This window comes from Pygoscelis adeliae, unplaced genomic scaffold (genome assembly GCF_000699105.1).
Source record: "Pygoscelis adeliae isolate BGI_AS28 unplaced genomic scaffold, ASM69910v1 Scaffold434, whole genome shotgun sequence".
Lineage (NCBI taxonomy): Eukaryota > Metazoa > Chordata > Aves > Sphenisciformes > Spheniscidae > Pygoscelis > Pygoscelis adeliae.
Genome location: NW_008824660.1, coordinates 91,762 through 109,231, shown reverse-complemented (window position 1 = coordinate 109,231; position 17,470 = coordinate 91,762). Strand labels below are relative to the sequence as shown.

The following is a 17,470-nucleotide window of genomic DNA, read 5'->3' as shown; positions in this document are numbered from 1 at the left end:
GGGTGGGTGGGATATAAAACTATCGGGCTCTACCTCGCGATCTGGACCCCAACGTCCGTTATCGCCGGTAAAAGCTACCGGGGGATGTGAAGCCCACTCGTGGTGGAGACTGTCACGGCTTCCCTTGGGAAGGGCGAGGTGTCCCTCCTTCCCTCCAAGGAGGAATCCTTAGGCCGATGGTCAAGAAATCATCTCTTGATGCGGCCAAGTCTTGATTAATTAATCGCCCTGCGTCTCCGGCCTTCCTTTCTGGGGGAAGGTTTGCCGAGAACGTTTATGGCGAGGCGGCTCTTGGCATTACCTGGAATCCTCAGATTTTCCTCCACCCCTTTTCAGTCTGGTTTTGCACCTGGGAATGATACGGAGACCGTGCTGGGATGGATCCGAAGATCTCCTCCTGCCGATGGACAAAGGTCAGGCGCCCGTGCTGATTCATTTAGATCTGCCGGCAGCCTTTGATACCGTTGATCATGAGGAGATGTGGACGTGCCTGCGGACCCTGGCAGGGGTAGACGGAGTTGCACTTGAGTGGTTCCGGTCTTTTGGGGGGGTTATTTTTTTTTTTATTTTTGTGTTTTGGTTTTTTTTTTTTTTAAATTTCACTGAGAGATCCCAGAGGTTTGCACCTCGTCTGCCCCGAGGGCTCGCTCTCTCTTTTCTCCTGTGGGGTACCGCAGGGTTTTTATCTCACCCTCCTGTTCAACGTGTATGAGAGGCCGGTTTGAGGGGAGAGACGGCCGTCCTACGCCGACAAACTCTCAGCTCAAAGTCTCTTTTCACCGGACCCAGAGGGTGGAGTCGCAGTTTTTTTTATTTTGGGGTCTTTTTTTTTTTTTTTTGTTTAGGTTTGCCGGGGCCGGGGCATTCTGTTATAGTGCCATAACTTTACAGATTCATAAAAATATTTGATAGTAGATTTACACTTTTTACAACATTAGTCCCCCCCCGGGGGGGGGGGGGGGGTGTGTGTGGGCATCTGCCTGCCCTCGTCTACCAGGTTCGCAAACAAGGGGTTCTCCTGCCGGATCCTGGGCTGCTCCCGGATTCCCAGGGAACAAGCAAGTAGCCAAAAGCGCTTCTTTTTCATCTTCGCCTGGCGGAGGAGGTTGCGACCTTTCCTCTCTCTCGGATGCGGGACCTCGCCCGTTAAACCCACGCCGCCTCCGGACCCGCGGTTACCGCGAGGCGCTTTAGGCCGGGCATAACCGCCCGGCGTTCCCGCCCGGAGCGGATTACCCCCCGTGCTCTGAAGACTGCGCTTGCCTTCCGGGCTTCTTTCTGTAATTCCGAACGCTGGTTTGGGCTTAAGCGAACCCTACCCTGACCTCTCCTCGTGCTCCGTCTCGGCTCTGAAGATCGGCTGGGGCGTCCTCTGCCACTTCCCAAGGGAAGAGGAGGAAAAAGGGGAGGGGGGGGGGAGGGGAGGCTAAGGAGGTTTTTTTTGGATGCGCCCCTCCTCGGGGTGCTCCGTCATTTGGTTGAGCCGCCGGGAGCGCCGCGGAGCCCGGCTCTTTATACAGGGGAAAAATTCCCTCCCCCCGGCGCAGGATTAGCGGGTGGGCCAGGAGCCACCCACGTCGGACTCGATCCCGGCGGGACTCAAGCGCTGGCTTCCCCTGTGCTGGGGGGAACCTGGCGCGTCCCCCCCCGGCCAAGGCCACAGCTCGAGGGGCGGCTTTGGGGAACCGGAGTTCCTTTCGCTACTTTGTTTGGTTTCTTTAATTACGTTTCCGTTTTGGACTGTTTCGTAATTGATCTACACGCGCCTGGGAATGACAGTAGGTACAGTCTGCGAGTTAAATAAATTAAAAAAAAAACCAAAAACAACAACCCAAAAAAACACGAGAAGTGGTAAACCGCCTACAAAGAAAAGAAACCAGACCCAAGATTTAGAGATAAAAAGGCAGCGGAGTGGAACCTACGCTTCTCCCCACCGTACGCAGCAAGGCGTCCCGTCACCGACACGCAGCACACAGCGAGACGCGGCTCCGTGCTGCTCCGGGACCAAGGCGGAGCCCGACCCCGCTGCTCCGGGAACTCGGCAGGAGTTGCCGACTCTCTCGTTCACTCACCTTGAGGTATTTTTCCAGCATCTTTACGATGTGTTTATTATTCAGGACGCTCTTGGCGACGTGTAAGCTGGTTTTCTTGAATTGCTCCGCAGCCATCTGAAAAGGAACCGAACATCGGGGTCAGTTCAAAGGGGGAAGAGTTCCAACGAGGAGTTCGGCTCGAGAGTTCGCATCCCCTCCTCCTCTGCAGGGCTTGGGAAGCCTGGTCTCAGATCCCAGAGAACATCACAAACAGCGGATGCAGGGGCGCACCCGCATCTCTTCCGCTAACACGGGCCCGGGAGAAAGACGTTGCTTCAGCACCAGCAGCCGGAACATCCCCCAGATACCCCAAGATCAAGTCCAGGACAGCGACGTTTCACGCCAAACGCCCAAGGACAGAGGAGACGAAGACCACCCCGAGGGACGTGCGGCGCTCACCGCAGCTCACCCCGTCTCCGTCCGCAACGTCCAAAGCCCCGCTCCAGCCTGGGCCAATTTAGACATCGGTTACGTCTCACTTATGAATTCCCCACGCGCCCTCAAAGGCAATTTTTAATTTTAATTTCTAGCGAGCACTGCAAATTTAGAAAGAGGAAGCGTTTAGTCCGCACATCGGATCTCCCTTTTAATATCACTTTTTCTGTTCACCTTCCCACTTCCCATCGGCTCGTGTTTCCCTCCAGAAGAGCAAACCCCGCGCAGCCTGTCCGCAGGCATCCCACAACCCCTTACAGCTCCCCGGCCGGCGGGCTTCATCTCGTGGTGCGATCCGAGACCATACGAGGTGGTTTTTTTTAGAAGCCGCAAATAAACCTCGAGTGCCTGGACACATCCCCTCGCCCCGGCAGAGCCCAAACGCTCCAGTTCGGAAGCGAGCAGGGTTGCTTACCCTGCGGTTTCTGTTGTGATCGGCAGATCGCAGGTGCCTCTGGAGAAGGTGGTTCTGCGCGGGAATCAACATGTCGCACGCCATGCAGTGAGCCGCCTCGATCTTCTTGAAGAAGTGTTCCTGGCCAATACCTACAGCGACGACGAGGCGTCAGCCAAAATCCCAAACAAATGAGACGTTCGGCCGGTTAACGTTGCGGGCGCCTTTCCACCCCCTCTAACGACCCCACGTCACGGCCAACACGCTAATTCAGCACCCATATTCCTTCCAGTTTCTGCTTTCACAGAGAAAAAAAATAAAAAATCACATACGTTGCTCTAAGACGGGGAAGAGAGTTATTCTGCTCTAAAACAGATCGTACCGATGCAGCACCCAAGCGTAGGAGGAAGAGAGACGGCGATAACAGCCCGAGGTACACAGCCATCGACTTACCGAGGCTGTTTTCCTCCCAAAACCAGCCTGCCTCTCCAAAAATACATTTAAATAGAGGTGGAAGGGACAACTCGCTCTTCCCCCAGCTCTGGGTTCGTTCCTCCTCCCTACTTAGGCTGAGGTTTTCTGCCTGCAAGATTTTATAGCCGACGCGTGGCTTAACTAAACTCCACTCATCACTCCCAGTGCAGACGTGGCCGGGTGCTGCAGGCACGCTGACGAAGCTAAGCGGATTTTTTCCCCCATCACGCTTGTTGCCACAACAGATCAACTTCGCTGCTTTCTTTCAACGTTAAAAGCGAACACAGGATCCAGCCGCATTAACCGAACAGCCACAAAAAAAAACAGTTCCTGGGAGTTTTCCCCCGTTTACCTCCTTCTAGTATCTCCGACATCGCACGAGCCTCATGAATCGGCTGCTTGAGAAACTGCAGTGAGGACGGGTATTCCCCCTTCCCCGCCAAGACGATGTATTTCACAAAGTTGGCAAAATAACCACCCGGAACCCGAGGCTGAGTTACCCAAATCCTTCCCGTTTGTGCTGCTGTTCTCTCTTTGGGAGCAGTAGTTATTTGTTTTCTTGCACACTCGCTCGGTCTCTGGGCGCAGAACGGACGCTTACCCTTAAAAGGATCCGGCTTCTGTTTTGTGCCCTCTTTCTCGGTCAGCTCCTGGCGTCGCTTCTCGATTTTCTTATTCCTGTTGACGATGTACTCCTAGAAGGGAAGGGGACAAAACTCGCTGTCCTCCACGCAACGCACCGAGACGATCGAGTAGCTCCAAAGGGAAACGAGCTCTCCAGGGAAAACCCACAGGGAAGACCGCGGTTGGTGAATTAACTAGGCAAGCCGGGTGTTTTCCCCTCCCCGTCCTCTGCCGTTTCTACCAGAGCAAGAGCCGGAAAAGATCCAAATCGGAGCCAAACAGAAGCCTGCTCCCATGTCACCATCAGATTCCCTGTGGGAGACCCCAAATCCTTGAAAAATGCCCCCAAAACGCAAACACTGGTCATCCAGAAAATGAAATGCCTCAGTTCTCATCTCTCCTTCCTCAGCTCTAGATGTAGAGCTGGCAAAGACAATCTCTGGAATATTAATTTTTGGCCTTTCTGTTCAAATTCACACCATTAACTTTCCCTCCCAACACGAAAACCCGTGAGAAACCACGTCATGCAAAGCGACGTCATCGGGTGATGCGCTAACAAGCAGTGACGCGAGCCAACCAAGCAGGGGGCTGCATGCGGATGAATCCGTAACCCCTCCCAGTCCCCGTGTAAGCCTGGAAATCCCAAATTCAGCCTGGAAATCCCAGCAGGGGTGCAGGGAAGGCTTGAGCTAACTCCAGGCGACCCACCTACCTGCAGGAACTCGACCGTTTTATCCGGGAGTTTGGTGCCGATGTAGCGCAAGGTCTCCTTGTGAAACTTGCTCTGGAGGTGTTTCTGGATCTCCTCTTCCTCAAAACTGCGGAACTTGCAGACGGAACAGGCAAACTGGATTCTAAACAGAGCAATCGTACCGCAAGTGAGGAACGAGCTCAGCTTAACGAGAGTATCAAGAAGTTGCGACCGTTACCGCCCCTGTTGTACTTTTCTACCTCTAAATTTTTTCCAAGCGCCACTCCACACAATTTTACTTTGCCTTGGACCTTTACAATCGCTGTAGAACCTGCACGGATTAAACAGCACCTACTACTCCATAAAACTTTACGCTACGGACGTGAAAACCTTGCCCGAGTTTAAAAGCAACTGGACCAATTCACAGGGCAGGGGGTGAATCGGCACTCTTCAACGCGAAGATCCTCTCCCCGGTGGGGGAAAGCCCCGAGGTACAGAAACGCTGGTGCCGCCTTTGCTGGTTAGTCTGTCTTTAGATCACTTACTGTATTATTTTAATAGCAAGGCTGCACATATAGCCACCTAAAAAGCCCTTCTGAACTTGTAACTCTACACTGAGCTATGTATTAAACACCACAGTATCCTCCTCATCTTAAAAACAGTCATAAAACACGCAAAAAGGGAAAAAAACCCTGCTGAAATCAGAACGCGGAGCCCCAAAACACGACCCCCCAGCAGATTTATCCCACATTTGTGCAGAGGAATACCCTCGGTCAGTATTATTCGTAGAAGTGCTAGGAACGGACTGGCTTTTCGCTCTCCTTACCTGTCCATAGCACGATCACGCATCCGATCCCTTCTCCGCTGCTTCTCCCTCTTCTTTTTCACCTCCTCGTCGTCGTCTTCACAGCCATCTCCAGATGCTAGGGGAGGGGGGGGGGAATCAATCAGAATTCCTGTGTCCACAATCACTCACTTCACCGGCTGAGGTATTTTGGGACCCAAATCCCTTGGTTTCCTCTTTACTCTCAGCTTTGGGAAGTCACAACTTCTTTCGGTCTCCGGAAGCTCCCCCTCTCCCAAGCCAGCTTCCGACCGCAGGGAAGCGGCAGCCTCTTTCCAAGGTCTCCAGCAGTCATCGTAAAACCCAAACCCTCCTCTCCTCCAGCTCCCTGAACTTCCCACAGCAACTCAAAGTCTTCGTAGGCAGCGACGGGACACGCCGTTAGTGGAGAGTCCTGACTTTTACAATGCTGCAAAGACACTGCTCTATCTCCCTTCCTTGGAAGGGGCTGCTACTTCTCCCCATATTCTCATTTTTTCCCCGTTCATCTATTTTTCACAAGGCTGAAGCAGCTCCTCGAGAAAGTTAAGCGACAAAAACCAGCCGAGATGCTAGCAGTGCTCGAGTAGCAGTTCTGCTTCTTTGGGGCAGTTCTGGATACACTCCTCACGTCGCCTTCCCAATAATTCCTCCATAATTTCCGGGAAAGCACAAAAAACCCCTAAAGATTCAGCTGACCTGATCTCTGCAGTGTTTCGGGGTCTCCGAGTCAGAGGTCTGTCAGCCTCACAGGACTCGGGTAATAATTCACCTGCAACATTTCCAGGTAAAGGAGCCTGGAAACCAGACCCGGGCGTCAGAGGGAGGCTTAAACGAGAACGATAACATCCAACGACACCTCGTTTCAAACCTGAGAATAACTGAAAAGTGGCAACCGAAGTCCCACAACGTGGTTTTCCCCACGTCACTCTAACGCAGAAGGCACAAGGGGTTGATGTGCCTTTACCGAAAGTTACGATCCAGAACCAGCTGAAGTGGTTTCAGCTACTTTAGACCACATGGTTTTTAAATTAGTGTTCTATCGACCTTCACATCGTCCCATCCATTTGAAAAAATCCAAACAAAACGAGGTTCAGCTCATGGCTGAAGCCTCCACTGAAAATGATTCAGTTTACGGTATTTTTGCCCTGCCCCGTTGCGAGACGCGTGCATCCTCACCGCCGTGCTCCAAGCAGGGCAGGAAGATAAACTAATACCCGATAACCGTCCGCGCCGAGAAGCCCAGAAGAAACGAAACCTGTTTTGGTGCTCCCCTGCTAACCAGCGCGGCGCTTCTGTGCCATGACAGGCGGCGCCGGAGCCCTGGGCTGGTTAACAGGTCACAGCAGGAGCTGCATCAGCTTCTGACCGAACAAACAAATCGAGCTCTCGGTAGCGCCCCGAGGCGAAGCGGATGGATTCCGAGTAGGATTAGTCCAGGAGGACTGCGTGAGGGGTGGCAACACCCTACCTTCCTCCGCCAAACAGCCCCAATTCCCGTTCTCCTGGAAAAGAGAAACACAAAAAGACGCCGGTGTCATTCACTGCCATTTGGAGGTTTCACAGCCCACCCAGCCAGACCGCAGAGCGGGCGAAGGGTTGGGTCATTTGGGGATTAAACGTCCGTTTTTCTAAGTGTTTACAGAACAGTTGTTTTCCATGTATCGGGTTATACGTCGCCGCTAAGTATCGCTTCTCGCTATCGAAATTTAAATACTTGGCAGCCGAGTCGCCGCTCCGAGGAACACCGTACCGAAGGTTACACGCAGTCACAAGTAAAACAAATGGCAACAACCCCCAACCAACCCAGCAAACCGAGCGACAAGGAAAGAAGCCAACCACTAATTGGAATTTAGCCCTAACGAGCCTCGCCAGAAGCATAACCGCCGGCGCAGGATCCTAACCTTTCCACTACAAGTGCTTTTCAGGCACCTCAGGGCAAGCGACTCTGCCGGTGAACCCTGCCGAAGGGCGTGGGGGAATTATGAGGAGCAAATACCTCCGCAACGTATGGGCTCAAAACGCTGTTTCTGGGCGATTTTAAATATTCTGACCCTCAGCGCGGTCAAAAAAAGCAGAGGAAATCGCTCGAGTGCTTAAATATTCCCACGTTTGCCACGAAGGCTGATAAAAAAAGAGTTACTTACACCTTTGTCAGCTTCATCTCCTGATTTTTCCTCTCCTTCGCCCTCATCTGCTGGACAAAAGAAAAACCATTCAGCTGGTGCTGGGGGCTCTTTTCTCCCACTTAACACTCCAAGGGGGGCCCCACCGCTAATAAACCACCAAGTAGTGGGATAACGGCTCAAAACCCCAGCGAAGATCGCAACCGGCTCGCTGGTTTCTCTTTGCCCGTCAATCTCCGCTGCAAACTCTGTCCTTACTTTCACAGTGCTCACCTCGGGCATTACATTTTCTGTCCCAGGCCACAAGATGCACAGATCATAAAGCCTGTGCACTTGCAGGAGTATTATAACAACGCTAACGACTGAAAAAAATACCACAGCTTTGAAATGTAACAACTATCAGTCAGCTGAAAGAAAAACCACTTAAAAACGGGGGGAAACGGCCAATATTAGCGGGTGAAGACAGCGCGTACCGTTCTCGGTGTCGTCTCCTTCGCTGTCGGTCTTCGCCTGTTTGCTGTCCGGCTCATCTCCGCTTTGTGACTGTTTTCGCTTGCGTCCTCCTCCCTCGCCGTCCGATCGCCCTCCTGAACGGTTTCGGAAACCTCTTCTCTTGGGCTAAAGCGGGAAGAAATCAGTTGTATCGATCAACCTGAGGCACCAAAGAAAGCTTTAAAATCAAAGTATTCCACCCATCTGCTACACCTCCTGAAAAAGTTGAAATTCTTGTGACCTTGCAGACTTATTTTTGGCTATAAAAGGATTTTATAGCTGGGTTAGCGCCCCTAGAGAGCGGGTTTGGGATGGGGGAAGCATTCAGAGGCTCTGTTTTACGTGCAAATGGGTCTATACAAGCTTGGTGACCCTCCGCTCTATCCAGGAAGATTTAAATTATTCCGTGGTGGAAGCAATGGGAATTAAGACGGGTGCTTCTCCAGTACAGCTGAACAGCGAAGCCTACCCACCGAGGCAAGCAAAAAGCAATCTTCGCAAGAAAAAACCAAAAACGACGGCGACGACTTACCATGAGTGCGTTCATGTGCCAGGGCACCGTACCCATCCTGTCTCTGTTTCGTTGCCTCCCCATTCCATACGGCATATTCCCATACCGTCCCATTCCCATGCCCGACATCCCCATCATGCCATAGTCATAGTCTCCGTAGTCACCATAATCTCCGTAGTCGCCATAATCACCGTAATCCCCATAGTCGCCGTAGTCGCCGTAATCTCCGTAGTCTCCGTAGTCGCCGTAGTCGGGAACGAGGGCTTGGGAAAAGAGGGAAGGGAGCCTGTTGGATCCGGCACCCCCCATCCCGCGCCCACCCATGTAGTTCAACTCGTTCCAACGAGCCGAGAGGCGCTCGGAGCTGGAGGAGGGCATGAAGTGGTCGGTGCGGTTGAAAGCGTTTAGACGCCCGCGATTTTGAACGCGGTTTTGACCCCGTCCTCGGATGAGGCCGTAGTTGTTTCCTCGGTTGCGAGATTGATCCCTGCGGTTATCGAACTGGCTCCCGAAGGAATCGTTGCGATCGGTTCCGACTTCTCCGTAATCGTAGCCGGATCGGTACACGTCGCGGTCGTTCATTGAAGACCTCGAGTCGTACGATTCGAAAGACTCAAATCTGAAAGAGCTGCGCAGGAGGAGACAACGGTCAGCAGCTAAAATAACATCCGTGCACATCACACAGGCGTTTGCATCCATTTCTATCACAACCCAAACGGTTTTGGCCACAAAAATGGGATAAAAATATTTTTAAACCCTGCGTACTGATCACTTTCTGCATCCCACTCCACCTTTTCCCTCGTCTCGGGGAAATTAAATATCAAAGAACTGTGCTTTTCTGCACGAGTATCTGAACAGAAATCCTTCAGAGATGTTGTAACTTCATCAACTTCACAGCACTGAACCACTCTGAATTATGTTTTACTGGCAGAAAAGCAGATCCCTAAAGCTGCCCCAGGTAAAAGCTAAAAAAACAGGCAAAGCTTCATTTATGCAGTAATTCTTGCCAAGGTCTGTATTACTACTTCAGCAGCAAAACACACACTGATAAGAATCAACTCTCCAGACCGGCGTAATTTAACCCGGGGGGAGAAAAAAAAATAATTACCGGGCAGCCACGAGGAAAAAGGGACGCAGAAGAAAAGTATACTTTAAGAAACCTAAAAACTATAAATAAATAGCCTTCTGCAAAATCTAGGAATTGAATCGACAATGGAAGTCGCTTTTAATGCTTGATGCGTACATCAAGTTCGACATGTTTGAGAGAGAGAGAGATAAAAAATATGTAAGTGCACGTGCGCACATACACGAGGACAGGTAAAAAATAAGCAGTTAAGCTCATTTTCCAGGGAACGAACGCTGGATCGTGCCTACGCAATTAGAACAGCTTAATCCGAACTTATAGCGATTAAAAGCCATTATTTTTTTACTATTAAAAATAAATAAGAAGTGGAATAGTCACCTCTCCTGATCTTCCATCCCCTCCCCTGTCCCACCACTGCCCTCCTTCGACAGCATGTCCAAACGCTGGTTGATCTTGGCTATGATGGAATCCGAGTTCTCGTTCGCCGAAGTCTCGGCGCCGTACGAGGCGACGGGCATGGCGGCGTTGACGTCGGCGTTCATGCTCATATCCGAAGTTTTGGGTGTTTCCCAGCTGCTGGAGGTGGCAGCAGCTGCGGCGTAGTTGTACGTGGCCGCTGTATTAGCGGCGGTGGTTTGGGTGTTGTAATAGTCGTAACCTTCATAACCTGGCAGGAAAAGAAAATAAAATTGATATCAATACAATATTATAAAGACTTGGGTACTCGGAGGAAGAGTTTAGACGCAAACAGGTTCTACCAGGCAAGGCTGCAGCTGGGTTTTACCTCCTTTCAAGGAAATCCGGTTTCTTAAAATGAGAAATACCAAAGATTCTTGTTGCCCAACCCTAAAAGCGTAAGGACCTTCTTCCTTTGGGTGATTTTAACTGCAGAAACGGAGCGCTGCTGGTTGTATTTGTGATTTTTTAACAAGCTCAGTCCATGCTGCGGGACCCTGAGCCCCGTTTACATCGCACGGTCCCACAAAAACAACACAAGAAAACACAAAGCCGACGTGCTGCCGGGGACATCGTCACGTATCCATCAAAAAAGGACCACGATGAAATAAATTAAATCAGAAAATCAAAGCAGCGAGTTGTATTCAGAGAGCGCCTTGTGGCAAGATACCACGGCACGGCAGAAAAAGCAACGTGCCGCGGCCGCGCTCGTGAAGCTGCCGGACGCTTCACGGGACCCCGAGATCCAGCCTAAGGGATGCGCACGCGCTCCCGACAATCCTTGTCGCAACTCTACAGCCCCGGCTCGAATCCGTCATCACTCGGGCAGAGACACACGTGCCACGGGCTACGCGGCAAGCTTCCTCTCGCTGCTTCTGACCTGCCAAACCCTTTGCTGTATCGCTCCTAGGGCTCTCCTAAAGTGACCGCTGTAATAATCCCCCTTAATTCTCCTTTTCTGCGACGCCTGCGGTAAAATTGACATCATTACGGCCGCCGGTGTGCCGATGCCGGTTGTGCTGACCGGCACCGCCTCATCGTGTCTTTGTATCCCCCCACCTGCCTGCGACTTGTGTTTTTATTTAGATTATAAGGTCTCCGGAGCAGGATCAGCCTTTCTGCTCCGCGTCGGCACAATACCCAGCACAACGGGGCGCGAGTCCTCAACAGGGGCACCCAGGCTTTACAAAAAAGAGGAATTAATAGAAGAAAAAAAAAACAACCCTTCATTTTCACCAATGACTTGAGCTGGGAGGTTGGAATCCACAGCCCAACGTGCAGCGTTCAGTTTTATATTGTGAGGACCAAAGAAATAATAATTTCTGAAAGAATCTCAGGCTTTTGCTTGGGAACGTGTTAAGACCGGCTTAAAACAGCCACAGGACCCAAATCAAGGCCAATTAACTAATTGCTCCGAGAGGGAAAGTTTATTAGTGAAAGCAAATCATGTTCTGTTGGGGAAGCGCCAGCTTGCTCATCGAGAAGTGCATTTGTGTACCGTCAGGCTGCCAGAATGACGAGGGCGAACCCTGGGTTTTGAGGGGAAAACGGTATCGTCTCAGTACAATCATTTTATTAATGCATGCATCGGGCTGTCCCAGCTCAAAAGAGAAACGGAGACGTGAAATAAATGAACCGTTCTCATCCACGCGCTAATCTTTCTGCTTTAAGGAAAAGACGGCTGCCAGTCATCAGGACAGAGCTGCTCCCTTCGCAGAAGTAAAAGCCGCAATCACGGAGCAAGGTAGAAATAAATAAATGGATTAGTGAGGAGGAGCGGTTTAAAAGCGCGGCGTGGCGTACTTCACACCAACTTCCAAGCGGAGGCAGTTTACGAGCTGGAAAACAGCTCCGCTCGCTGCAGCCAACTCGAGAGACTGAGCAGGGCACCCCAACGCCCGGAGATAAAAGAGGTTTTTTAGCACGTACCTTGCCAACTCGTCGCATTCGTTGCGTATGTACCTGAACGGGGCAAAAAGAAAAGAGTGGTTCAGCTCTAAAAGCAGCAAAGTTCAGAGACTAAATGCATATAATTCCGTTTAATTGCTGGTAAAAACGACGGATCCTTTTGCACAGAACGGGAAAGAAGCTGGGACTTCCAAGAGCCAATTATGAAAATGAAATGGATAATATACACTTTTTTTAATATGTTTTTTGAAACACGTTCAAATACTTGCACTTGAAAACAACTCAAATGATTCAATAAAAACCCTCAAGCAGCAGTAAAACCACGGCAAAAGCAAATACGTTCGTTATAACCATCACTTTCAGGAGCCTCTCGCTGCTTCTACTGTTGTTTAGGCTGGGAAGGAGTTCAAAGGAGAGAGCCCCAACTCCCAAATACCCCAGGACACGCTTCGTTTCGCAGCGCTAATAAATCTCAGGAGAGAAAGCAAAGCAGGGTATTAATCACACGCAAGATTGCGACCAGTTCCTCCAGTGTACGACGGTGGGAATCGGAGCGTATCGCGAGATGAGGGAGGAAGCTCTTACCAAAAAACACCAAGCAGAAAGTCACTAAAGCTGGCAGAGGAGAAGGCAGGCTGCAAAAGCTCTTTCTGTATTACGCTACTCTGGCTAGCAAGAAGAAAAAATGAGTTCTGCGCTAAAATTGCAATTCCCTAGGTATATTTTTAGATACACAAAGACTCACCTGGAGTGTTGGTGGCCCCAGTGTTCCAGGTGCCATAACCTGCAAGAAAAAGAATGGCGCTATTAGAAGGATCATCTCTGCTGTTATCACAGGGTTTGTTTCTTCCCTAGAACCAATAACGTCTCTAATTACAGCTGCGCTGGGGCTTTTTATTGTCTGGGAACCACGCCTGAAGCTTGCCCGATGCTTTATTTCAGATTGTTTCAGCAATCTGAAGGTCAACGAGATGTCTTGAATTAGAAAAACAAACAAACAAACAAACAAACAACAAAACCCCGCTGTGTTTTGAAGGAGAAATCCGTTTTAAGAGGTGCTTGATGTAACGACGGTGCAAAGCTACGTTTATACAGGAGAAAATCTGCGGGATAAATCATCCGAAGAACGGAACCGGCATCGAGAACAGACGTTTTGATTGTGTTACACCAGCAGAAGCATCCTTTTTCCTAGGGAATATCGGATATCCTTGTACGTGATCCCAGGTGGGTACTGCTATTATACCAGCCAATAAAAGAAAACCGAGCTCCCTCCACTTTTCAGCACCAATTGCAAGATTTGCGCTAACGAGGTGGCTTCGCTCCGGTCTCTCACTCTGAAACGGCGGCAGGACGAAGCACTTGCCCAGGTAGAAGCAGCAGCAAAGGGCCACGACACGCAGGAGCTCCCGCCGCGACTTCACCCGCTCTTTTCTTTTCACAGCAGCTGCCGTGATCTGTTTTTCCTCGCCAAAATAAATCATCTCTCCCTTTTAAACCTTTTCTGAAGTTTCCAGGGTGGAATCCGCATCCCCGGCACCACAGTGATCCCCGAAAGAGCTGCAAAGAGCTGGGTAAATCTGTTCTTCATAAACTCCGTGCTGCAACGAAACCTTGAGATCGTCTACATTAAATTTTGACATCAAAAGCCATACGCTGGGTGTTGCGCTGAAAACGTTTCCAAGAGTCTTGGCTGCCATTTCTCTGCAGGAGAACCATTTTTTTTCATCTTTGTTTATTATTCTGATCAGAAACAGAAGTTGGTCCCCAAGCAGAACTACCGATGCCCGGCTTCCTGCGGATCCGAATTATTTCCACACCCGCTGTATCACCCCAAACTTCTCCACATTTCTTTCCTGGCCCTGCCTCCCCCCCGCCCCTACCTGCAGTTTCCCTTCCCTTCAGCAACCTCATCTCCCTCCAAACGCTCCCCAGCTGAGGAAGAGCCAAAAATCACACACGCCCGCTTCCTTCCTTCCTTCTTTGAAGGTTCAGGCTGCTTTTCTGCGCCTTAGACACCGATTCCGCAAAACTTTTATATTTTTGGAGGTGGCCACCGATTTTACAAAGCTTTCTTATTTTTGGAGTCGGCTCCCAATTTCGCAGAACATTATTTTCCAGAGACAGCCCCCGATTCTGCAAAAGCTTGTCTTTTTCAGAGGCAGACCCCGATTTTGCACAGCTTTTCTATTTTTGGAGGCAGCCCCCGATTTTGCCATGCTTTTACGTACTTTTGGCAGCAGCCCCCGATTTTGTAGAGCTTTTTGTATTTTTTGGAGGTGGCCCCCAATTTTGCAAAGCTTTTCTATTTTTGGTGGCAGCCCCCGATTTTGCAAAAACTTGTATTTTTTGGAGGCGGCCCCCGCTTTTACAAAGCATTTATACTTCTGGAGACAGCCCCCCGTTTTGCAAAGCTTGTATTTTCTGGAGGCAGCCCCCACTTTTCCAAGAACTTTTTCCTTTTTGGCAACAGCCCCCAATTTTGCAGAACATTTACTTTTCAAGACAGCCCCCGATTTTACAAAACTTTTCTCTCGCAGCCCCCAGCTCCCTGCCCAAACCCATCTAACACCCCCCAAGGACGTACAGGACCCCTCTCCCTCTTAACGGCTTTATTTTTTTCGTGGGCAGTCACCCTTAAGCACACAGAACCTAAAGAAATCGCGGGCAAAATGGTGACCGCTGTATTTTTGAACTCCTATAGAAACCGCAGCACCAGCAAAACAGGAACTGCAACACGTAAACGCCTTTTTGAATCGCAGCCTTATCACCGAATAACTTCCTCTCCCACCGGTGGCGTTTGCAGGTCGAGGCACCCGCCGCTCAGCTTCGCTCTCCAGCGGGAGCAGGATGGCGCCGGGATGCGGTTTTCCAGCTGCCGGTGGGAAGGATCAGGTGGAGACGGAGCACAGAAATCAAGGACAATCCTCCGCTCCCTCGACCGCAGCCACCCCGAAGCCTGACTTTAAATCCACAGTCAATGTTAACGCTCCCTCCTCCAGCACGTTAACTCACCTCTTGCAAACAAACTGCTGAGCGCACGCCATCGTTCCGAGTGACGCCAAGGGACACCAAACCCCTGCTTGTCACAGGCACCATCCCAGCGCACGCCGAGCTCCCGGCCGGAGAAAAAAAAACACGGGAAGAGAAAGCGAAGCCAGCGCAGGGAAGCTTTTCTCCGGGCAGGTCGCCCCGTTTCTCAACCGGCAGCGCCAAGAATAGCAGCAGCCCTCGCGCTTACAACCACACACAGACGTCGGATCAAAAGCGAGCTCCGCTCCTTCGATTTTTAAGCCGTCTCGGATAAAACCTCGGGTACATTAATTCAGGAGGCAAAAATAGCCTGGCCCCAGCACAAAACCTCGAGGAAAACGGAGGCTGCTCGGCCCGAAATGCAGCGTTTTTCAGCCAAAGAGAGTTCCCACCTCTTTGTACCTCCAGATTCTATAGGATAAAGCTCCCCGCTTTTAAGTTCCGTGCGTGCACGTTGGCGTTGGGCTTGCTGAGACGTAGGGCACGTTACGTTCATATAGGTATTACCACAATTATCGTACCCTTTCAAGGAATGAAGAAATCTGGGTTAAGCAAAGATCTCAATCTTTCAGTACAACTTAAGAACATGGTAATTAAGAGTTCAACGTCTGATTTTGAAACTAAATATTATGTAAAAAACCCACTAGAGGAGACACTTGGGTATTAATGACTCTGCACCAACGAGCAGAGGTTGTACCCGTCAGCTCTGCAGCAGCGTAAACATCCCCCAGGAGGGGAAAAAAAATCAGTGGAATAAATCATCATCGCCTTCTCTTGGGAAAATAAACACGAAATAAAGTGCAGAGCGGGGAAAAAAAAACAACTCGGAAGGGAGCAAGCGGTGAATTTTACCGAGCTGAATGCACCGCGTGTCCCGGTTCCCAGCTGATTCCCAAGACAGCGCTCCTTGAGCTGGGGGAAAAGCTTGAGAACCATTTTTCTCCGCACTCGTGTACAAGCGGAGCGCGAATCCGGAGGTGACGGAGCAACATCAAGTGATTTACGTCGTTCAGCCTATGTGAAGCGCTGAGAAATTAAGCTTAAAGCCTGCAGAAAAAAAAGCAGGGGCCCAGGAGGCAATTCCTTCCGAAAGCGGAGGTCCGAGGTTCTCCCGCTGATTTCAACAAAGGACTTTATCCAGGGAGAATAAAGCTTGTCTTCTGCTGGAATCACAAAGTATTTAAATTAAATCTATAAATCACACACTCCTACGCAAGGCTTGACTGTAAAGGGTGCTCTCCTCAAAAACCCACTCGCGTGGAACCGTACGATTCTCAACACGCAGAGAATTAAAAACAAAGGGGCTGGTCCTAAGCTGAGCCAGCTACACCTGAGGTTTATTTATAAAACCCCAAATATTCAAGAACTGCGAGAACTCATTCCTTTTTATACCATATAACGGTAAAAATCCCCGACAAAACTTCTCTAAAGCTGCAACACGCTCAGCAGCTTTAATTTATTAATAGTTGTGCAAGGTGAAGGGAAGATCCCAGCTCTTAGGCAACTCGTTAACGTCACGAATCCAACGAAATCTTTCTCAGGAATAACTTTTAGCTGCCTAAACCCTTCCGAGTTGTTCATCCGGACTCGCTCGGTTTTCAGTACAGAGCAATCAGCACTCTAGAGGATGATTTAACACACATTTAGGGTGGTTTTGATCCTGTCGTAGTTTCTCACCTCATTTTTACACCCGAAGAACTGACAAAACACTTTAAAAAGCATGACGAAAGAGATGCCGGGCATCAGATCTCCACCAAGCTGAAAGCGGAGACAGAGGGAACCTGGAAAGAGCAACTTGCCAACAGGTCTGATGTCGGGATGAATTATGAATGATCCCTGCAGAAAAAGCGACGTGCGGGGTATTAGGAACTTGATAACACCACACGCGGAAACGGCATCGCTGCTGTGTTATTTATAAAATCCTGCCGCAGTCATAATTATGTTATAAAAACCAAGGAAGTGTTTTCAACAGCGAGTTAAAAATCGCCTTTGCGGGACCTTCACGTCCCTGAACGCAAATGGAAGCGAAACGTGAATTCAAGGCGGGAAGAGGAGGGAGGGCTCAAAACTGGCGCAGCGGGGAAAGGATCCGGGCTGTCGGGCTCAGATCTGGGAGCATTTACCCACACGCCGCCGCCTCACGTCCGAATAGACTTCACCGAGGGACCTTAAACAACTGATATTCATCTGTTAAACTTCGATTTGGGCGACTTTCTTTCTGTTTCCACCTCCGCGAGCCTTGTTTCATAGTTGAAAGAGACGTTAAAAACCAGAAGGTGGGAGAGCGCGCCGACGCCAACGCCGTTTAGTGCTTTGATGGAGGAGGTGG

The 17,470-nt window shown here is 50.3% G+C and overlaps 1 protein-coding gene across 1 annotated transcript in view; it reads right to left on the bottom strand.

Moving 5' to 3' along the window:
- AKAP8 (A kinase (PRKA) anchor protein 8) overlaps positions 1 to 17,470 on the bottom strand; it is a 36,063-nt gene that overhangs the window by 11,877 nt on the left and 6,716 nt on the right. The window contains exons 2-14 of the mRNA XM_009322795.1: positions 16,819 to 16,899; positions 15,124 to 15,223; positions 12,857 to 12,895; positions 12,133 to 12,165; positions 10,126 to 10,414; positions 8,685 to 9,291; positions 8,134 to 8,278; positions 7,684 to 7,731; positions 5,538 to 5,634; positions 4,733 to 4,874; positions 3,998 to 4,091; positions 2,944 to 3,074; positions 2,073 to 2,168 (exon numbers count right to left, since the gene is read on the bottom strand). Coding sequence (XP_009321070.1) covers positions 2,073 to 2,168; positions 2,944 to 3,074; positions 3,998 to 4,091; positions 4,733 to 4,874; positions 5,538 to 5,634; positions 7,684 to 7,731; positions 8,134 to 8,278; positions 8,685 to 9,291; positions 10,126 to 10,414; positions 12,133 to 12,165; positions 12,857 to 12,895; positions 15,124 to 15,223; positions 16,819 to 16,899 — 1,902 coding nt within the window. The remainder of the gene's footprint in view (positions 1 to 2,072; positions 2,169 to 2,943; positions 3,075 to 3,997; positions 4,092 to 4,732; positions 4,875 to 5,537; positions 5,635 to 7,683; positions 7,732 to 8,133; positions 8,279 to 8,684; positions 9,292 to 10,125; positions 10,415 to 12,132; positions 12,166 to 12,856; positions 12,896 to 15,123; positions 15,224 to 16,818; positions 16,900 to 17,470) is intronic.